Source organism: Dipodomys spectabilis, unplaced genomic scaffold (genome assembly GCF_019054845.1).
Source record: "Dipodomys spectabilis isolate Male_0828 unplaced genomic scaffold, ASM1905484v1 ptg000039l, whole genome shotgun sequence".
Lineage (NCBI taxonomy): Eukaryota > Metazoa > Chordata > Mammalia > Rodentia > Heteromyidae > Dipodomys > Dipodomys spectabilis.
In genome coordinates, this window is record NW_024870716.1 from 9,321,083 (window position 1) to 9,344,081 (window position 22,999).

Here is a 22,999-nt window from a genome sequence, read left to right on the forward strand (position 1 = left end):
TTCCTTCCCTTCCTTCCCTTCCTTCCCTTCTTTCCCTTCCTTCCCTTCCTCCCTCCCTCCCTCCCTCCCTCCCTCCCTTCCTTCCTTCCTTCTCCCTTTCCTTCCCTCTTCCCCCCCCCCTCTTCCCCTCCTCTTTCTTCTCTCTTCTCTTCCTTTTAATACAGTGATGTTGATATCAGATGTGTGATCTTGGGCAAGTTATTTAGCTTTTCGGTAGGTTTGTTTTCTGCCACACACTAATGTAATTAAGTGTTTAGAACAATACCTGGCACATGAGTACAATATAAATGTTAGCTGTTACTGGTGCTTGCAGGAGTTCTGAGTAAGGGCTGTGTTCCATGCTGGCTCATCACCATCTCATACACTCTGTTTGACACACCTGCTAGGAAAAGACACTACATATATATATATATATATATATATATATATATATATATATATATATATATATATATGTATATGTATTTTTTAACCTACTTCAAACTAATATACATCTCTCTTCCCTAATCAAGTTTTATGCATAAGTTTGCTCCTGATTGCTTTTCCTTTCATTCTCTAACTAGGCCCGGAGGAGAACCACCACTCAGATGGAATTGCTGTATGCAGATAGCAGTGAACTAGCTTCAGACACTAGTACAGGAGATGCCTCCTTGCCTGGCCCTCTTACTCCTGTCGCAGAAGGGCAAGAGATTGGAATGCATACAGAGACAAGTGGTACTTCTGCTAGGGAAAAAGAGCTTCCTCCCCCATCTGGCTTGCCTTCTAAGATAGGCAGCATGTAAGTTGGGCCTAGCTACACTAACTTCCTTTCTCTTTGCTTAAAAAATTTTTTAATATGCATGTTGCCAATTTCTTATTTCTTTTTTTTAAAAAGATTATGTAAGCAGTGTCTCTATTTTTCAAAGTTAATTTCTGTTAGGTGTTTTCTTCCATAATAGTTTGAACAGTTGAAGTAATTTGAGATTTTTTTGTTGTTGTTGCTGGTTATGTGATGCCAAAGAATTGAACCCAGAACCTCATACATGCTAAGCAAACACTCCACCATTAAGCCACAATCCAAGTCCTTGAGATTTTTTTTTAGGATCATTCTATAGGATTATAATTTTCACAAGGACTGGGTTTATGAATTGCAGACAAAACCTATTTAGAAATACCTAAGTTAAAGTTAAACCATGATATATAAATACAAGCTCAAAAGATTCAAATTTGCTTCAAATTACCTATGTTCTAGTTGCAAGAGCCTGATTAGGAATGTAAGTGTGTTGATCCTTCAAGAAAAAAATGCTACTTATAAACAGTACATTTTAAGCTTTCCTAATTTTCAATTTATTTTCCTTGTGCTGTTGGTACTGGGGCTTTAAATTAAAGTCTCACACTCTAGTTTGGCTTTATCACTCTAGGCTGTTGCTTTACCCCTTGAGCCATATCACTAGTTTGTTTTTTATCCTAGTTAACTGGACATGAATTTTTCTACTTGAAGTGTCTTTGGAATAAGATCCTCAGATCCCAGCCTCCTAAGTAGCTAGGATTACAAGTATGAACTACCAGTGCCTGGCTGCTTTCTTAAATGTTTACCATAAAGCACATTGTATGTCTGAGAGAAATGTGTCCACAAAGTATTTTTTCTTGGCATTATTAAAGATTTGAAGAAGTTAATATTTGCCCTCCTACCTGATATTTTGAACAAAAATTCTATTCAAAAAAGTCTTGCTTAGAACTTTTTTTCATTTTATTTTGAGAACAAAGATTTTTCCTACACTGATTAATATGAATGTCTACTGTGTGTATGTGTGTGTGTGGTGTGTTTTAAGTTTTGGTAGTTAATGTCAAAATAAGACTATTTGTTCATTTGTAATGAATTTTTAGTAATACTTTTCAAACTAACCCTCACATACTATCTATCAAGTGGCTGATCATCTCTGCATTGAGGAATGTTAGCTTCCCAAAAGCATACACTGTAGGACTCTGCAAATAATACAAAGTAATAAACTTTCCACTCTTGAATATCTGTTTTCCCAAATATTCTTCATTTCATGAAGGTATTTCTGTTGTCTTCTATTCAGAGTCCCACCTGCTACCTTTTATTTCAAAATTAGTGTTAATGATGATACAGAATTTTCTGGCATGTGCTTGAGGTGGCTTATATAATTAGTTTTGGATATTGCTAACCCATATGGCTTCAATGCTTTTGTGATGAGAGTAGAAGAAATATTTTTAGCAAAGGTAGTAATGTAGATTGGGAACAGACTTTTAGAAACTCGCATATATTCAGTATTCAGTTTGTCAGATGAGTAGACACTTTGGAACGTCAAGGATAAATCTGTGACCAGGAATCCAGATTCAGGTAATACTTTCTTTTTTTTTTCCTTCCATTTTAAAAGTGAACCTAAACATTTATTTTTTTTAAATCCAGTTGTTTCTCACATTCTGATATTCTAGTGTTTTTGTTCTTGCAATAATTATCATAAGGGTAATTTTATTTTAGATGAGGCAATTTCCAGTGAAACTTTAACGTTTTTACTTTAACACTTATTGTGGTTATTTGACATTGGTGTGTTTTCTGTTTATGTTAAAAGTTTTTACATATTTAGTATATAATATTGTTCTATCCTACTTTTATTTTGCTGTTGTTCCCAAGTAACACTGTTTGTAAGTTGCAGTTATTACTGTACTAAAAACTTTAGATTCAATATCTTCCCAAATGGTATTTTATATTTAAAATAATAAAAGATAATTTAAGTCACCTCTTCCTATTTTAGTTCCAGACAGTCATCTATATCAGAAAAAAAATTACCAGAGCCTTCACCAGTAACAAGGAGAAAGGTATATGAGAAAACAGAAAAGCCAAAGGCCAAGGAGCAAAAGCAGTAAGTTAGTTACTGATGTTCTTTATCTATTAGGTGGTACATCACAGTGTCCCCTGCACCTTGCTAAAGGAAAAGAGTGGATTTATTTGCTTTATTGAGACTGGCTGTGTGGTTATGAGTATTTAAGTAGTTAGGACAATCAAGTCAGCTGTTGGCTTAGCTAAGTGGTTATGTACTTTTTTTATTTTTATTTTTTGCCAGTCGTGGGGCTTGAACTCAGGGTCTGGACACTGTCCCTGAGCTCTTTTGCTCAGGGCTTGCACTCTACCACTTTGAGCCACAGTTTTCTGGTGGTTAATTGGAGCTGAGAGTCTCATAGAGACTTTCTTGCTAGGGCTGGCCTTGAAGCACGATCCTCAGATCTCAGCTTCTTGAGTAGCTAGGATTACAGGTGTGAACCATCAGCACCCAGCTCATTGTAACTTTCTTGTTACACATATACCTGTTAATATATTTGAGCACTTGTCACCATTCATGTACACTGTCCCGTTTTTAGTTGCTTCTCTTTTTCTTGTTGTTTGGTGCTTGGACTCAGTATCTCATGCTCTCTCTTGGCTTTTTCACTCAAAGCTGGTACTATACCACTTGAGCCACATCTCCATTTCTGGCATTGTGCTAGTTCATTGGAGATAAGAATCTCACAAGTTTTTCTGTCTGGGCTGGCTTCAAACTGTGATCTTCAGCTCTCCACATTCAGAGTAGCTAGGATTATAGGTACCAGCCACCAGTGCCTGGCTTTATCTATCACTGAAAGAGTTAATATGCACATGGGCTGAGGTTTATTTAATCTATGTTGCAAGTTGTCTTCTGGAAGAATTTGAATTAATTATGTCATCTGATATATCTGACATTGACTTTACCTCTTTAGACTACTAACAACAAAAAAAAGCCCTACTCATACTGTTAATCCTAAGGTGTGTTCGTTTTTGCCATTTTTTTTTTAACTGTTTGAGTTGTGAATATTCTCCTCAATTGTTTCTTTTGGATGTATAGGGAGGGTCAGTTTACTTAGCAGTGCATAGTATAATCTGCTGATCCATGTCCCTGAGCATTTAATAAATTACGACACCACAGCATGCATCTTCCCACATTTCCCTCAGATTATTAAACTTCTGCTAGTGACAGATAGGTCTCAGATGCATTCTTAAGGGACAACATCCATGCCAACCTAATTTAAATATTAGTAAAGTGCATTTCCATCATTATTTTTAACCAGAAAAAATGTGCATGTATTTTCCTTCCTAAGTGATTATCCATCCTTTCTTTCATGCAAAAAAACTGCACATGTACATGCGCGCAAGCACACACACACACACACACACACACACACACACACAGGCACGCACGCTCGCATGCACATGCACACTCAGTACTGGGACTTGAACTCAGGGCCAAGGCCCTGCTCTTTAGCTTTTTTGCTCAAAACTGATGCTCTACCACTTGAGCAACAGCTCCACTTCTAGCTTTTTGCTAGTTAATTGGAGGTAAGAGTGTCTGGGATTTATCTGCCTTTGCTGGTTTTGAACCTGAATCCTTAGCTTCCTGAATAGCCAAGATTATAAGCATGAGCCACTGGTGCATGACTATAATCTCTTCTTTGACCACTGCTATAGCTGACTTGAATGTCGTAGGAATTATCCTTCGAATCATCCTTTCTCTTCTATTTTTAAAGATGAAATTTGCTTGTTTCTATGAAATTTGATATCTCAAGAATCATTGGAAAATGAGGAATGGAACAAATAAATACATTAAAAACACATAAATAATTCAACTTAATAGAAAAGTTGCTTTTAAGCTCTCTGGGTCTGTTTCCTTACCTGTAAAGTGAGCAGTTTGGTCTTAATTCTACAACTGTGTGATTTTAAATGTATCTTTCTTTAGTGACCAGATGGCACTATAGCAAAGCTAGCTATAGTGCCATCTTGTGGCCAGGGTAGCAAAAACCAGTGCAAAACAAATTGCTCCAAGAGCATTTTATTAATCTTTGAAAAAAGAAAAAGAGGAAGAAAAGAAGGAATTATCTAACAAAAAGCTTATATACATATATATTTTAATGCATGTTTCTTATAATGTACATAACAAAGCATAACCATTTAAAGCTGCTCGTTTTAATGTTCTCTTTTTCTTGTAGCTCAGATTCTGGAACTTCAGAGGCTAGCCTCTCACCTCCTTCTTCCCCACCAAGCCGGCCCCGTAATGACCTGAATGTCTTTAATCGTCTAACTGTTTCACAGGGAAACACAACAGTTCAGCAGGATAAGTAAGTCATTGTGGAAGGAGCCCCTCACACTATGCAAACAGCATTCTGAACCCCTCATTGGAGGCCGTGGAAACATTAAGTCATCTCCATGTAAGAGATGGAGTCTGACATGTGAACTCTTGCCATATTTTATATAGTTTTCAAATGGAAAGGAGGCATAAGAGCCCAAATTTGAGAAAACCATTCTCCTGCTGAACGTTATTCCCTGTTGTAGATTTGCACTGCTATCTTTTCTTTCTTTTTGCCAGTAAATTTGAACTGGGAAACCTTTGATCCAACTTAAAGTTTTTTAATTTCTTGGGATTCTTCAGCTTCTCCAAGACCACCAATCTTAAAAGGAGGCTCTTTCCCCACACCCTTCTTGCCTTAGTAGGCTTAAAAACTGACAAAGACCACTGTTTGACATGTAACCTATGTCTGTCAATTTGGTTGTGCTAGATAAATCCACTACCACGTTTCAGTCATTGTGATCTTTGAATAGAACAGCACTTTAGTGGATAGAGAGGGTCAAAGTGGAAAAGAGTTACAGGGGAGGAGGAATTAGAAGGATGTGGGAAAAAGTGTAGCTTTCATTAAATTAAAAGAGAAAAGGTATGTTCACATAGAACCAGAACCTCTCTTGCAAGAACCTAATACTAACTGTATTGCCATTAAATACTAACTCTGCTTGGATTTTGAATAATGACATTGTGAATTCATGTGTTTAATATGTAACTGTTTCCTATATGCTTTGTTATCCTGTCTTTTGCTCTTATCTCCCTACACATATTAACAGTCTCTGAGATGTATAAGATGCCATTTAAGCTCTCTCTGGCATGTTTAACTTGTGTCAAGTGGCTCTATAAACTTAAAATCACTTACAATTGTCAAGTTAACTTCTAATCTGTTTGAATTGTGGATCAACTGTCTTTATTAGATTTTAATATAGTTTGATCATTAGCAGCACGTTGTTTAAATTTATCTAGAGAATTAAATGTTATTATGTGCTGCTACTAAATAACAAAATCATTAATATTATGAAGTCATTTTTCTCAATAATTAGAAAAGTCAGACATTCAGAATATCTTTGGGAATCCTATTTTTATTGTCTATATATTAAAATCTACTACATTTTGTCTATGTTACATTCACAGTGTTTTAAAAAAATTTCTGTCAGGTAATACTGACAATTGGATTATAGTTTACATTTTATGAAATTCTTTATGATCTTCCAATAATTTGACTCTGATGTCCCTCTGTTAAGCTAAAACTTTGAACAATTGACTTTATTCTATTCAAAGGCCCTCTACCTTTTTACATCACTGTCTTTGGGGTTCCTTTTTGAGACTGGTGTATTTCATTAGTGAGGTATTAAGTCTCCATACTTTATGACATTTGCCCCATGCCTGTTACACAGTCTGAATGAATTTTTACAATTCCCTCACTCACAGTTTTTGAGCCTTCAGATAAGGCAATGAGGAGTGGCTTTGCTTAACTTTGAAACCCTGCAAAAGTCTCCCAATTACAAAGGGGCCTCTTTATGCCAAAGAACTCAGTGTTTTTGAGCTAAGTTAAAACCGTGGGTTAAGCCGGGAGCCAGTGGCTCATGCCTATAATCCTAGCTACTGAGGAGGATGAGATCTGAAGATTGCTGTTCAAAGCCAGCTTGGACAGACAAATCCAAGAGACTCATTTCCAACTAACCTGCAAAAAAAACCCAAAACCCAGAAATGGAGCTACGGCTCAAGTGGTAGAGCCCCAGCCTTGAGCAAAATAGCTAATCAAGAGTCAGGGACCCTGAGTTCAAGCCCTAGTACTGGCACAAAAGAAAACAACAATAAACCCAAGGGTTATTACAAGTTTGAATGATTTATGTTATATGTAAATATACAATGCATTGTGGATCTTCCACATCAAAGTCTAAATTTAAGGTAATAATTGTCAAGATGTCCAGGTGCTGGTGGCTGATGCCTGTAATCCTAGCTGCTCAGGATGTTGAGATCTGAGGATCAAGGTTCAAAATCAGCCCAAGGATGGGAAGGGGAAACAAAGGAGGAGGCTACAATGCTTGATAAGAAATGTACTCATTATCTTGCCCATGTAATTGTAACCCCTCTGTACAGTATTTTCACAATTAAAAAAAAAAAAAAACAGCCCAAGCAGGAAAGTCTATGAGACTCTTATCACCAGTTACCACCCAAAAAAGCCAAAAGTAGAACTGTGACTCAAGTGGTAGGGTGCCAGCTTTGAGTGAAAAAGCTAAGGGCAGCACTCAGGTCTTGAGTTCAAGCCTTAATACTGGCACACAAAAACCTAATTGTTAAGATGAATTAAATTCATTAATAGTTATTGACATGAGAATATAAAAACATTAAGCATTCATCCAAGTAAACAGAACAAAACTTGAAGTGATATAGCTTGTAGCTAGTATTATTCCCTTCCAGAGCTTAACCTATCAAGGTAAAAATACGTTCTGTGGGTCAATAATAGAAACTTACCCATGCTTTCAGCCCCCTCAAGTCTTTGTAAAACACAAAACAAAACTGAGAACTAAAACTACCTTGTTTGACTGAGCTTTACCTTGCTGATACCCACTGCAAATCTAAAAGGAAATGTTTGCTGTATTTCTGTTATTCGTGTTGTTGGCTTTCAACCCAATGTCAGCGTCTCTGCCTGTTGACATCTGTAATTCTTTTCCTCATAATTCTAACTCTTCCACTGTAGGTCTGATGAGAGTGACTCCTCTCTGTCGGAGGTACACAGGTACTTTCTTTCTACCCTTCCTACCTTCTTGCATTTCACTGATGTTTTTAATGCCTTTCTTAGAAATTCTAGGAAAATACCTTTTTTTTTCTGTTGCATGCAATACTTGTTGGAAATCATAGAAGCACATTGATATTTTTATAGTGGCCAAGTCTTTTTATATGGTGCCTTCCAAGTCATGGTGTTTGTTCTGTCTCTAATCTAAATATGTTCTTCAAAAGCCATCAAGTTTGATGAATACTGGTGAGAAGGGAGTTGCCTTCGCAGTGATTTCAGTATTTTCGTTGCTTCAAACTTGGGGAGGTAGATGGTATTTTTTTCCCCTTCTCATTAGTTGAGCAACTTAAATGGAAAAAGCCAGGCACCAGTGGCTCACACCTGTAATCCTAGCTACTCAAAAGTCTGAAATCTGAGGATTTACATTCAGACCCAATCAATTATCTCTGATTAACCACCAAAAAGCTGGCAGTGGAGTTGTGGTTCAGGTGGTAGAGCGCAGGCTCAGGTACTGCATCCAGAACCTGAGGTTAGCCCCAGGCACCAAACCAAACCAAACCAAACCAAAATACCTTTACATCGTCTCATGTTACAGCTTGAGAGCAGGTCTTTCTCTTTCTCTGACACTCAGGTCCTATCCGTCCTTTTGTCTTCTCTCCCTTCCCATTGGTTCACCTGCTTTATAGATATTTTCCTTGTCATCAGCAGATATTCCACAAGGTAGACAGGAGAAGGGGAGATTAATCTTGTTCACAGTATTACAAGACTTAAGAGGGGTTTCCGTAGTGTAGTGGTTATCACATTCGCCTCACAGTATTACAAGACTTGACTGGGTTGCATGGAAAAATAAAAGTATTTTCCTCCCCTTCACATCAGAGCTGTTGTACAAATTTGCATAATTTAAACTTAATTTGAAAAAACCATCTTTATGTTTATGTTTCAGAATGTGAATGAATCCCCCCAAAAAGAGATGTCCTAGATGTTTTAGAAACATAGTATTTTGTAACTAAAGGTGTGGTTTAGTTTTTTCCCTCCCTTAGGATGACTTCTGTCATTAAATACATATCAAAAACAGTGCCTATACTTCTAACATAAACTTTCATTATCCATCCATGTATGTGTATGTATATGTGTGTGTATATATATATGTATACACGCACACACATTCCATATATATATAGTCCATACACACATTTCATATATATATATATATATATACATATATATTTGCTGCTTGAAAAGTAACAAGAGCCTACACTTCATTAGAATAGTGCCTTTCCAGTATTTGAAGGTATGCTTGTAAATATGATGACATTAATTCACATTTATGAACCACATAGTAATAGAACTTCAACATGGCAAATTCAGATTTTTGAGGAAATTTCCACCACCTTCTCTTCCTCTTCCTCTTCCCCTTCCCTACCTTCTTTTCCCCTCTACTCCCCTTCCTACATCTCTTCCCGCCTTTCCCTTCTTTCCTCTTTTCCCCTTCCTTCCTCTCCCTTCTTTTCCTCTACTCTCCTCTCTTCTCCTTCTCTCTCCTCCCTCTCTCCCTCCCTCCCTCCCCTTCCTTCTTTCCTTCCCTCCCTCCATCCTTTCTTTCTTTCTTCCTTCCTTCCTTCCTCCCTTCCCTCCCTCCCTCCCTCCCTTCTTCCCTCCTTTCTTTCTTTCTTTCTTTCTTTCATTCTTTCTTTCTTTCTTTCTTTCTTTCTTTCTTTGTCTGTCTTTCTCTCTCTTCCTTCCTTCCTTCCTTCCTTCTTTCCTTGTACTGAAGTTTGAACTCAGAGTCTCATGTCTGCCCAGTTTACTTGCTGAGCTGATGCTTTATCTCTTGAGCTAACTCAGCCCATTTTTCCCTCCTTGTTATTTTGGAGGTGGACTCTCCCAGACTTTTCTGTTGGGGAGAAATTTGGATCATGATTTTCTAGATGTCAGGCCCTTAAGTATCTAAGATTATAGTCATGCCCAGCTATTTTTTAAAAATTAATTTTTTTTAACATGCTGGAGATGAAACCCAGGGCCTTGCATATGCTAAGCACATGCTCTACCACTTGGCCACAACTACAATCCTTTTGTTTTATTTTGTTTTAGAAATAGAGTCTTGCTAACTTTGTCTAAGCTGGCCGAGAACTCAGATCCGCCAGCCTCGTTCTCTCCAGTATCCCACTTTTAGAGTGGGATACTATATTTAAAAATATTCAGCCTTGGACTGGGAAGGTGACTCAGTGGTAGAGTGCTTGCCTTGCATGCATGAGGCCCTGGGTTTGATTCCTCAGCACCATATAAGCAGAAAAAGTCAGAAGTGGCACTGTGGCTCAAGTGATAGAGATGAAGAGCTGAGGGACAGTGCACAGGCTGAGGGCTCAGGCCCGACAACGGACAAAATTAAATAAATAAATAAATTCAGCCTTCATTTGTGTGTATGTGTGCTAGTCCTGAGCTTAGCCTTAGGGCCTGGTCACCAACCATCCCTTAGATTTTCTGCTCAAGGCTGGCACTGTACCACTTGAACCACCATTCCATGTCTGACTTCTTGGTGGTTAATTGGAGATAAGTCTCATGGAGTTTCTTCCTGGAGCTGGCTTGAACTAGGATCCTCCAATGTCAGCCTCTTAAGTAGCTAGGATTATAGGCATGAGCCACAAGAGCCCAGCTTAATATTAAGTCTCCCCCCCCCCCCTTTTTTTCTGGTTCTGGGGCTTGAACTCTGGGCCTGTGCTCTATCCCTGACCTTTTTTTTTTATTCAAGGCTAGCACTCTACCACTTGAGCCAAATAGCACCACTTCTAGTTTTTTCTGAGTAGTTTACTGGAAATAAGAGTCTCATGGCCTGCCCTGGCTTGCTTTGAACTACCATTCTCAGATCTCAGCCTCCTGAGCAGCTAGGATTACAGGCATGAGCCACTGGCCCCTGGCATATTCAGCCCTTTAATTATGCTGTTGTGTCCTCCTGTCTCTGATGTGTGTGCTTTGGTCAGCTTCATAGTTCTAGTTTCATCAATTGTTCCTTAAACCTTTAAGTCCTTTCTTTTGCTTCTCTTGCTTTAGAAGGGCTCTAGTTTCTCCATGGTCTTAAAATGTGGCATCTCAGACTAAGCTCTATTCCACATGTGGCCTAGGCACAGTGCAGTATGCCCAGCATATCCTCCTGAAATGTTTGCTTCCACTGAACCAATAAACCATCGACGATGTCAGTAGACAGAGGACTATAAGTTATTAACTCCTCCAGTTTGTGTTCAACAGATACAGCCCCATTAGGTTTTACAATTTAGAATACTTTTGATCTTTTTTCTATTTGTGGGATTCAGTTCTATCTTTGACTTAAATGTTTTGTTTAAATTTTATCCAATGATTATTTTAGCACTAGATAGGTATATAAAGTAAATGAATTTTTTGGTGTGTTTCACTGATATGTTTTTCAGTCCACATAACACCTTTTAGTGTATCAATTTAGTTGACATGCTACCTTTGTCTTTATGACTAGTGAAAGATTAACTGCATACCAGAGACCGTCTAGATTAACAGTGACCCTCAGATCTCAGCTTCCTGAGTAGTTAGGATTACAGGCATGAGCCACTGGTCCCTGCTAATAAAGGTTTTATAAAATGAGAGCAATAATTCAACCTGGCCTCACCCTAGAGCTGTGGAAGTGAACCTTTGCTTGTTTCTTTTTCCATACCTCAGGGGCATAATCAACCCATTTCCTGCTTCCAAAGGAATTCGGGCCTCTCCACTTCAGTGTGTGCACATCGCAGAAGGACACACCAAAGCTGTGCTCTGTGTGGATTCTACCAATGACCTTCTCTTCACTGGATCAAAAGGTGCCAGTTGTTCTCTAATGTGGATATCTAATAGGTGTTTGGTTTATTTTAATGGCTAAGTTTTCAGCAGACTTTTTTTTTTTGTCACTCTTAGGGCTTGAACACAGGGCCTGGGCAATGTCCCTGAGCCTCTTTGTGTTCAAGGTTACTGTTCTACCACTTGAGCCACAGAACCACTTCTGATTTTCTGGTTAATTGGAGATTGGAGTCTCACAGACTTGCTACCCAGCCTAGCTTTGAACTGTAATCCTCAGATCTCAGCCTCCTGAATAACTAGGATTACAAGTGTGAGCCACAAGGGCCCTGCTCAAAAGTCCTGTTTGTTTGTTTGGTCAGTTGGTTTTTGTTTTTAAGTGCAACTATTTATCTCCAGTAAGAAATCTGACCAGTTGGTTGAACTCCTAAATTATATCAAATCACTACACTACTGGGGAGAAAGAACAGCCCCTTTATAAATACATTGTATTATGATCCAGAGATTGCATCTCCATTCATAAGAAGGCACCTAGTATATGCAGAATTCTGGGCTTTTTGTAATGCATACCGGTACATAGATCTATAACAGGCCATTAAAATACACAATGCAGTAGAAAAGAAAAGAAAAGGACACTGGATCCGCCATGTTTGATGCATGTACCAGAAGGGACACAGCACTGTATATCTCATTTACTTCTCCCAACTCTATCTGTGAGAACTGTTGTAGTACCCAGTACCCAGTACCCAGTACCCATGGAACCTGTTGCCTTCTTTTGTCACAGGTAGAGGAACTTAGTGTTTAAGAGATTAAATAGTGTGGGTTGATATAACTGGTAAGTAAGAAAACTGGGGAAACATTTCCACTTGTACTCTTTTCACTCCTTTTGAAATACCTGCTTTGGAGCATACCAGACCAAGAGTTTAGAAGTTGAAGAAAAAGAAGAGATTTGATGATACTTATTGGCTCACACCTCTAATCCTAGCTACTAAGAAGGCTGAGATCTGAGGATCAAGGTTTGAAATGAGCCCAGACAGAAAAGTCTATGAGATTCTTATCTCCTATTAGCCAGAAAAAAAGCTGGAGTAGAGGTGTGGCTTAACTGGTAGAATGCCAACCTTGAGGGACTAAAGCTAAGGAACAGTGCTTTGGTACTGAGTTTAAGCCCCCGGTATTGGCAGGGGCGCACATGTGTGTTGTGCACGTGCACACAAATTGAAAATATTGGTAAATATCCCAATTAAAATTCCAATGGAAACTCCTCAGTCAAAAAAATCTGTTGTGTGAAAATATACTTTTCTAATAATTCAAATTAAATTGTTCTCTCCGGGATAGTCAACATGTCAGAAAAAATAGAATAATTTTGTGTTTCTATTTTGACTCAGAATAAAAGTAAAATCTACCATTCCACTGAAAAGGAAAGGTATGTGTGTTTACCAGTGTGATTAGTGTTTCAAGGCTACAGGAATATGACCAAACAGTAGTTTTGAAGAGACTGATGTAAGATAGCCATTTAAAATTGAGCCATTTAAATCAAGACCCTTTTGATATGACTATTTCAATTTATTTGTTTGTTTGCTTGCTTGCTTTTGTGTCTGTCCTGGGCTTGAACTTAGTGTCTAGGTGCTGCTTCTGAGCTTAAGGCTAATGCTCTATCACTTGAGCCACAGCTCCATTTCCAGCTTTTTACTGGGTAATTAGAGTGAAGAGTCTCATGGACTTCCCTGCTGAGGCTGGCTTTAAAATGCAACCCTCAGATCTCAGCTTCCTGAGTAGTTAGGATTACAGGCATAAGCCACAGGCACCTAGTTCAAAATTTTACATAATTACTTAAAAATACCACATAATGCACAGACCCCCAGACTGTCATCTCTCATACCTCTGAACCTGCTGTAGTAGGCCAGGGATGAACTGGATAATTATATTATTCTTTCCTATTTTTTTTCTCATGAAAGAGAAATGGTTTAAATAGTTTTGACTGTCAATAGAACTGTATTAACCATTTGTCTCCATTTCTGTCTGTTGCAGATCGTACTTGTAAAGTATGGAATCTAGTGACAGGGCAGGAGATCATGTCGCTGGGCAGCCATCCCAACAACGTTGTGTCTGTGAAATACTGTAATTACACCAGCCTGGTCTTTACCGTGTCAACATCTTATATTAAGGTGTGGGATATCAGAGATTCAGCGAAGTGTGTTCGAACACTAACGTAAGTAATTAAGAAAACAAATAGCATAAGAGTCAACTACTTCTCTTCTTATGAAATAGAAGGAATTATATGCTACGTTTACATTTTAGTAGGTTTGTTTTGTTTTTCTTTGCTTATTTTGGTGCCCATCCTAGGGCTTGGAATCAGGGCCTTTGGCACCATCTCTGAGCTTTTTTGTTCAAGGCTCGTTCTTTACCACTTGAGCCACAGCTCCACTTCTGGCTTTTGGGGGTGGTTAATTGGAGATAGAATGTCATAGGCTTTCCTGCCAATGATGACTTCAAACCTCACTTCTCAGATCTCAACCCCCTGAGAAGCTAGGATTACAGGTGTGAGCCACAAGCACCTGGCTTAGTTTTATATTTTTAAAATACTTCTCTACTCCATAGAGGATGTTAAAATCTTCATCATAAAAGCACAGAGAGAACATAAGGAGAAAAGAAAATTGCCCAACAAAATGAACTGTGGGTTTACTTAGCACACTGAGATCTGAGGATTGATGTTTGAAGCCAGCTCAGGCACAAAAGTCTGTGAGGCTCTTATCTCCAATAAACTACGCAGAAAAAGCCTGAATTGGCACTGTGGCTCACGTGGTAGAGTGCTAGCCTTGAACAAAAGAAGCTTAGGGACAGTGCTCAAGTCCTGAGTTCAAGCCCTACGACCGGCAAACAAAACAAACAACATAAACAAATAATAATTCATTCTGCCTTGAGATCAACAAGCTTCTATGTAACCAGACTTTTGGTGAACTCCGTAATTGTTTACAGGAAAGAAGGAAACATTGAAAAGTTTCATATTTACTTATTGATAGAGTAGAAGTGAAAGAGGCTAATCATTTTTCAGGACTGATTTATTATTTGAGAACTATCAATAATTTCCTATAGGGAAATTTTGTAGAGAAAGGATATTATATCCTATGTTAGAATTTTACCAATCTAATGGAATTGCATCAAATTTGAAAAGATTGGCTTAATTATTATTTCAGAGTTTAAAAGGGAAAATGTTTCAAAAAATTATCATCTAGAATTTACCTAAGGAAATCAAAGTCAGGTGTGTTTTAAGTCTTTAGTGTATCGTAGCTTTAGTGCATAGTAGATATATCATTTGTAATTGGGCTGAAGGAAAAAAAATGGCAAATTATTACAGAAGTCCCTAATGTCTGTAATTCCCAGAGGAAATCTATGACAACAGGCCGTAGTGGCTCATGCCTGTAATAGTAGCTACTCAGGAGGCTGAGATCTAAAGATTGTGTTTCAAAGCCAGCCCAGACAAAAATGTGGAATTGTGGCTCAAGTGGTCTATTGTCAGCCTTGAGCTGAACAGCCAAGTGAGAGCTGGAGGCCTTGAATTCAAGCCCCATCTCTGCCCCACCAAAGTGGGGCAGGGAGGAAATCTATATTCAAAAGGAATATTCTAGGCCTTCTGGGCTTCTTGAAACTGCCACAAAGTGGATTACCTTTCTATCATTTGCTGTGTATTTATCATTGATGTCTGACTTTTCTGAACAATATTTTAATCATCTCTTATTAAAAGCCTGAAATTTCTAGCATTATATTAGACATACACTGAGTTTTAAACCGTGTAATCCATCATATATTTATTTATTCACCTTATATTCATTTCTATGTGCCAGCTGTCTGATGGGTGGGAGGCTCGGCACTGTACATATGCTAATAAAAAGACAAAGTTTCTAGAGCCTGTCTCCTAGGAATTCAGGAAGAGGTGAGCTAAACTTATATCTGAAAATGTAATATCTTTTTGCTTTGTTTTGCATTTGTTAAGATCTTCAGGTCAGGTTACTCTTGGAGATGCTTGTTCTTCAAGTACCAGCCGGACAGTGGCCATTCCTTCTGGAGAAAACCAAATCAATCAAATTGCACTGAACCCAACCGGCACCTTCCTCTATGCAGCTTCTGGAAATGCTGTCAGAATGTGGGATCTGAAAAGGTAGGCATTTGAGAAAATGTAACGCTTCCTAATTATGCTTATAAAATTTAATTTTATAATCAGAGAAGGTACTATCAAACATATCTATTTTTTGTGGACATGTACTGGACCTTGAACTCAGGGCCTTATGCTCTCATTTGGCTTTTTTGCTTTACCACTTGAGCCATAGCTCTACTTCCAGTTTTTGGGTGGTTAATTGGAGATAAAAACCTCAGGACTTTTCTGCCCAGACTGCTTCAAACTGTGATCCTCAGAACTTAGCCTCCTGGGTAGCTAGGATTACAAGTGTGAGCCACGAGCAACTGAATGTCAACACACTACCCCTGAATGTCCCCTACATCTTCATCCACATACTCACCAGTCTTCTTTCCCTTTATATTTTCCTTAATGAGGCCAAAAAGTGAATGGAGGAGAGACAGAATTATTTTATGGTCTCTTAACCCTTGTCTGAAAATGGTGTTTTTTATTAGAAAGAGATGAAAATCTTCGTCCACATTTACTGGTACATTTGGAAGAATCATTTATGTCAAATAATTTAAGCATTCTTTACTTGAAAGTTTATAAAATTAATAACTTTATAGAGCATAAATCCTCATAAAGAGTTTTTTTAAATTTTGTTATAAGATATATATAGATATATATATCTATATATATTGTGGAATTGGGCACTGGAGGCTCATACCATAATCTTAGCTACTCTCCAGGGTGACATCTGAGAATTGCAGTTCAAATACAGCCCTGGCAGGAGAGTCTGTGAGGTTCTTATATTCAGCTCACCACAAAAAGCCAGAAGTAGAATTCTTGCTCAAGTGGTAGAGCTTTAGTCTTGAGCAAAAAACCTAAAGGGATAGCACTCAGGCCTTGAGTACACAGACACAGGAAAAAAGAGATCTATATAAATTGTGAAGAATTGAGAAGAAAAAGTAGTCAGAAAGAAAATATGGTAAGTTGAATTGTAAACTTGATTTTCATTTCCCATGAAATGTGAAGTTCTGTAATCTTAGCTGCTCAGGAAAGTGAGTTCAGATACTACAGTGCGCTTCTCACAAGGAACTTGTCTGTGCTAAATCAGTGAATATCTATTTGAAAAACTTCGGAAAAACTTGTGTAGTATACATTTTAAAGCATGACTGAGGAAGTAGAAACATAATTTATAGATAAATAGATGACAGAGAAATTATAGTCCTGAAATAGTGTATTAGAAATAGACAGTTTGATTGGGAAGTAAGAAAGAGGTAAGGATGTCATCTTCATTTCCTCCTCCTTACTTCTTTTCTTCCTCCTTCTCCTTTTTTTTTATTTCTTTTTTGAGCCAGTGGTGGGAGTGGAGCCCCAGTAGAGCCTCACATTCTTGCTTAACCTTTTTTTTTTTTTTTCTGACACTATATTACTTGAGCCATAGCTCCACTTCTGGCTTTTGGGTAATTGATTGGGGCTAAGTGTCTCATGGACTTTTTTGTTGTTCTAGTTGGTTGTGGGGCTTGAAATTGGGTCCTGGGTGCTGTCTTTGGGTGTTTTTTTGTTTTTTGTTTTTTTTGCTCAAGGCTAGTGCTCTACCACTTTGAGCCATAGCTCTGCTTCTAGTTTTCTGGTGGTTAATTGGTGATAAAAAAAAATCTTACAAATTTTCCTGCCCCAGGTTTGTCTTTGAACTGCAATCCTCAGATCTCAGCCTCCTTCTCTTGGCTATCTCATGACTGTTTTGCAGCCTTAAGCAGAATAGCTAAGGGGTAGCACCCAGGTCCTGAGTTTAAGCCTCAGTACCAACACACACTAAAAAAAAAAAAAAAAAAAGAGGAAGAAACAAGAAAAAATTAGTCAACAGCTTCACAGGTTTATGAAAGACTATAGATCAGTTTTGTTGAGGTTTAACTCTATCATGCTAAGAAACATTTTCAAAACAATTTTTTCTTTCCTTCCAAAGGTTTCAGTCTACCGGAAAGCTAACAGGCCATCTCGGGACTGTTATGTGTCTTACTGTGGACCAGATTTCCAGCGGTCAGGATCTCATCATCACCGGCTCCAAGGACCATTACATCAAAGTATGCATTACAAGTTGTGGACTCTATTTGCCTATTGAGTGGTAGGCGAATAGAATTTGGAGTATATAGGCTTATCTTAAAAGCCTGCAAACATACGAACATGTTACAGCATGAAACAAGGCTCAGCTTCATTCTCTGTGTTACTCATTTGAGGATTAGTGAAGTATTGTAGCAAAACAGAACTATGTCTGATTAATGTGGTATGTGTGTATGTATATGTGTATGTGCTTCTTTGAATATGTACTTATAGATGTTTAGTGGAAAGTTACTAAGTTTGCATGCTGCTCTTGTAGATGTTCGATGTAACCGAAGGGGCTCTGGGAACTGTGAACCCCACGCACAATTTTGAGCCCCCTCATTATGACGGCATAGAAGCCCTCACCATTCAAGGGGACAACCTGTTCAGTGGGTCCAGAGACAATGGGATCAAGAAGTGGGACCTTGCTCAAAAAGATCTGCTTCAGGTAATGCCAAATCTTTTCATGATATGGACCTTACGTTTCTAAAGCAATCAGTTGTGGGGAACGTGGTGGCCCAAGCGTGTAATATTAACTACTCAGGAGGCTGAGATGGGAGGATGACAATTTGAAGCCAGCCTGGGCAGGAAAGTCTGAGAAACTTACCTCCGGTTAACCACCAGAAAACCAGAAGTGGAGCTGTGGCTCAAGTGGTAGAACACTAGCCTTGAGCATAAAAGCTCAGGGACAGTGCCTAGATACTGAGTTCAAGCCACATGACTGGAATATGAATTAAATTTTTTTTTCCTGATTGACTCAAGATCTGAAAGAGGCTTTATGTAGATCTTCATTGTGTAAGGACAACTTTAATTATGATTTGTTCTTAAAGAATGCTTTATTATCAACCACAAGAATTACTAATTTCAAGAATTAACATTCAGCACTTAATACCTGCTAGACAGGAAAAGACAAGAGTAAGAACTGAAACAACTGAAATTGCTCCATGCCTGTGTTTATTAAATACAACCATCCTTGGAATAGAGCAGTGGAGGTTTTCTTCTCCCCTTCCCCTCCCCTCCTCTCCTCTTCTTTTACCTCCCCTCCCCTCTCCTCCTGGTACTACGGCTTTGTTGCTCAAAGCTGACTACTCCTTGAGCCCCAGCTCTCCTTCAGGCTTTTTTGATGGTTGATTAGAGATAAGCATCTGCATCTCATGGGAGTTTCCTGGCCAAGCTGCCTTCAAAAATCAGTCTTCAAATCCCAGCCTCTTGAGTAGCTAGGCTTTAAGAGGGCATTCGATTTTATAGCTTATTAACATTAGCAGCCTTTAATAGTAATAAAATTAGTGAACCAAATCAAGGAGCAAATCACAGATTCATTGCTTTAGCGGGCTGAATGATCATGTAGAAAATAAACTTTAATACTTATTGGGCTATTCTACAAACCAGTCATTAAACTTCATCATCTAAAGTATTTGTAATTACGTGTGCTATTTTAAAAAAAAAAAAGCCAGTATGGGGCAGGTTGCACTGCAGCTGTTGATTCCTCTGTCTTTTCTCTCAGCAAGTTCCAAATGCACACAAGGATTGGGTCTGCGCCCTGGGCGTGGTACCAGCCTACCCGGTGCTGCTCAGCGGCTGCAGAGGGGGCATTGTGAAGCTCTGGAACATGGATACATTCGTGCCAGTGGGGGAGATGAAGGGTCATGACAGCCCCATCAATGCCATCTGTGTGAATTCTACCCATATATTTACGGCCGCGGAGTAAGTCTTTCCAGGGGACGTTTGCACTGTATTGGTTGCTTGTCTTCAGATTTAAGCAGCACTAAAGGCTGTGAATGTCTAAAAACATTGCACATGAGAGGTTGTTCTGCAGACTTAAACCGTCTGTTGTAAGATACCTGTTGTATTGGTTTATTTAGAGACAAGGTTGGGCTCTGTTGCTTAGATTGGCCTCGAACTTGTGACCTTCCTGCTTCATCTTCCCAGGTGCAGTTATAGGCACACACTGCCATACTCAGCTCCTAATTTATATTATTTTTATGTAAGCATTGAATCGAGGTTTTCCATTACATGACTGTACTGTTGCTTGGGTGTTACTATTCTGTTTGTAATACAAATGGCTGCTAGATCTTTCCTTGGTGATTTTATTTATTTATTTTTTTGTGCCAGTCCTGGGCTTGAAATCAGGGCCTGGGCGCTGTCCCTGAGCTCTTTTGCTCAAGGCTCTACCACTTTAGCTACAGCTCCACTTCCATCTTTCTGGTGTTTAATTGGAGATAAAAGTCTCATGGACTTTCCTCCTTGGGTTGGTTTTGAACCTTAATCCTCAGGTCTCAGCCTCCTGAGGAGCTAGGATTACAGCCAGGAAACACCGGTGCCAGCTGGTGATTTTAATTTTTTTAAAAATAATTCACAGATGACTAGTTTCTAAGGATTTTTGTTTGTAGCAGGCAGCACTTTTGCTAATCTTCATAGAACTTTTTTATTTTTTTAGGATCCTGGGGTTTGAATTCAGGCTATACTGCTTGAGCCATACTCCTGGCTCCTCTTTTTTTGTGTTTTATTTAATTATTCAGTTTTGTCTTAGTTTATGTTTTAGACAGAGTCTTCTGTTTCTGCCTGGGGCCAGCCCTGTACTGCGATCTTTCTACCTTCACCCTCTGACAAGTTACTATTACAGTTGTTAACCTCCATGCCTAATTTTTTATTGAGATGAGTTTTTGCTGTCTCTTGGCCTGTGCTAGCTTGGAATGGAAGTTCTTTAAATCTTTACTTTCTGTGTAGCTGAGATTATAGGCTTGTGCCAATATACCTGGCCAAGAAAGAATTTTTTTTTTTAAAAATTTGTGTTTTTGCTTCTCTTTAACATGTAAGTAGTAATGGTAATTTTCTCCTTTCTCCTGAATGTGACTGAATTGATTGATTTTTGCATCGATTTGTATGTTCATAGTGTATCTCTTATGTGCTAGGCACTACTACAGACTCTTGGGCATAAAGAAGTAAGCAAAACAGATGCAAAGTTAGCTAGGTGCCAGGCCTGTATGTAACTTACCCTAGCTACCCAGGATGAGATAGGAGAATTGTGGTTCAAAGCTATTTTAGGAGGATAATTTGTTAGATTCTTCTCTTAACCAGCAAAATATCAGAAGTGGAGCTGTGGCTCAAGTGGTAGAGCAGTAAACTTGAGCAAAAGCAGCTCAGGGACAGTGTGTAGGCCCCTAGTTCAAGTCCCAGTAGAGGCCAGAGCTGTTCCAGAGTTGACCTTCTTGGGTTCCCTTTTCTGAGGCTTCATAGTCATGCATAGCCTTCTGAATTGTCTTGAAACTATATGTTTGTTACAGTAGGACTAACTTAATGTAAATCAATCTGCTGTATCTACTAACAGTACAGTCACCTTAAAAACAAGATATCACAAACTGGGTTTCTGAGCTTCATGTGGGCTGTTGAGCTTGGAGACTTCCCACCCTGTATCAGATCGCATGTTTTCTAATCTTTCAAGTGCAGGTCTGATGTGATGAGGTGTGACTCTGGGGCTAGAATGCCATAATTCAAATCTTATTTCTGCTGTTTGTTTAAAGTATTTATTTATTGTGACCAGAAGTGGGGCTTGAATTCAGGAATTCACCCTCTGACTTGGCTTTTTAACTCAAGACTGGTGCTCTACCACTTGAGCCCAATCTCTACTTCTGGCTTTTGGCAAGTTAAATAGATCTAAGGGTTTTTTTCTGCCTGGCTGGCTTCAAAACATGATCCTCAGATCTCAGCCTCCTGAGTAGGTAGGACTACTGTGCCCAGATCTGACAGTTATCTTATGATCAGGGCTACCCTATCAATAAAAAGGACATTATAATTACAACTACTTGGGAGACTGAGGCAGGAGGATAGCTTGAGCTGAGATTTTTAGGCCAGCCTGGGAAAGATAGCAGGACCCTGTCTCAAAAATCGTTTTTTTAATAAAGGTATTACGTTCCTTACTTCTAATGTAGGTTAGAGTGAATTCAACTTAAAATAGTTAGAGTACACATGCCACACAAGCCAATCATATTAACTGCTATTCTGACATTGTAAACCCACGTTTGTTATTCTTATGTGATGATGTCTATTTTAAGCCTGATTTTATTAAAGGCAAAGCTGCTTCTTTACCTTTCTGTTCATGTGTCCATGTTAAATTTCTTGTAGTGACCGAACGGTGAGGATTTGGAAGGCTCGAAATTTGCAAGATGGCCAAATATCTGATCCAGGAGATCTGGGAGAAGAGACTTCTAGTAATTAAACCTGAAGATAGGTCATACACTGAATGCTGTGATAATGCTCTGGGTTCTTTATTTAAAATGTCCTGCAAAAGCTTAAGAATGGGATGAACTGGAAAATATATCTGAATCCAAATGTTGAAGATATAAGATATTCTAGTGAAATTGTGTGCTATCCTGTGTGCTTAATTTTGTATCCACTGATACATATGTATCTTGCTATCAATCTATTGCTTGATTCGCACTTTTATTGTGGCTGCATTTTTGTGCCTAGCTATAAAAGGCACCTTTAAATTATTGGAATCATGAGGTATCAACTTTGACGATAGTCAGAAAACACCCCTGGGATAGAGTACATCTACCTGTTAACTCCTTCCTGTAGTCTGTTCATGTGATTTACATATTTAACTGTACTGGAAGCATTAGTAAAATTGTAGTCTGTTTGTCAAGCATTCCTATCAGCCTTGGAGGGTTCCCAAATTTCAAAGCTCTTTTAATGCAGTGGAAAAAAAAAAAGAAAGTAAGGAGAATATTATGGATTTCTCATAAAGTGGAATTGATTTTGATCTACTAACTGTTTTAAATGTTGGCATTTACTTGTCTTGATAAAAGTTTGTAATTGTGATATATATATATATATGCATATATATATATGCATATATATATATATCACAATACATACTGTGCTCAGGACTAAACTACTGTAAAATTGTTGTTTTTCTTAGCACTGGGCCGATGTTCTGTATCAGTATACATTTTTGATGTTCTAACAGAAAGATACTTTGATCTATTTTCTTATGGAGTTGTTTCTATTATCACTTTTTAATTTCTTTTTGTTAATTTAATAGTAGTTCTTTTCCCTTTCCTCTAATTTTTTTATATGCTGCTAAATATATTTTGAATATACTATGTTTGCAAACCTAGGTAGCTG

The 22,999-nt window shown here is 38.4% G+C and overlaps 1 protein-coding gene across 4 annotated transcripts in view; it reads left to right on the forward strand.

Moving 5' to 3' along the window:
- Kif21a (kinesin family member 21A) overlaps window positions 1–22,700 on the forward strand; it is a 145,851-nt gene extending 123,151 nt beyond the window's left edge. Inside the window, exons 25-35 of one of the 4 annotated variants that reach the window (XM_042677566.1) lie at window positions 564–778; window positions 2,760–2,867; window positions 4,999–5,127; window positions 7,831–7,869; window positions 11,551–11,687; window positions 13,690–13,870; window positions 15,653–15,817; window positions 17,742–17,859; window positions 18,153–18,323; window positions 19,380–19,579; window positions 21,998–22,700. In XM_042677566.1, the coding sequence (XP_042533500.1) occupies window positions 564–778; window positions 2,760–2,867; window positions 4,999–5,127; window positions 7,831–7,869; window positions 11,551–11,687; window positions 13,690–13,870; window positions 15,653–15,817; window positions 17,742–17,859; window positions 18,153–18,323; window positions 19,380–19,579; window positions 21,998–22,091 (1,557 nt within the window). In that variant the 3' untranslated portion in view covers window positions 22,092–22,700. The remainder of the gene's footprint in view (window positions 1–563; window positions 779–2,759; window positions 2,868–4,998; window positions 5,128–7,830; window positions 7,870–11,550; window positions 11,688–13,689; window positions 13,871–15,652; window positions 15,818–17,741; window positions 17,860–18,152; window positions 18,324–19,379; window positions 19,580–21,997) is intronic. The other 3 variants (XM_042677567.1, XM_042677568.1, XM_042677569.1) reach the window with 3 other exon arrangements.
- The last annotated feature ends 299 nt before the right edge of the window (window positions 22,701–22,999 follow it).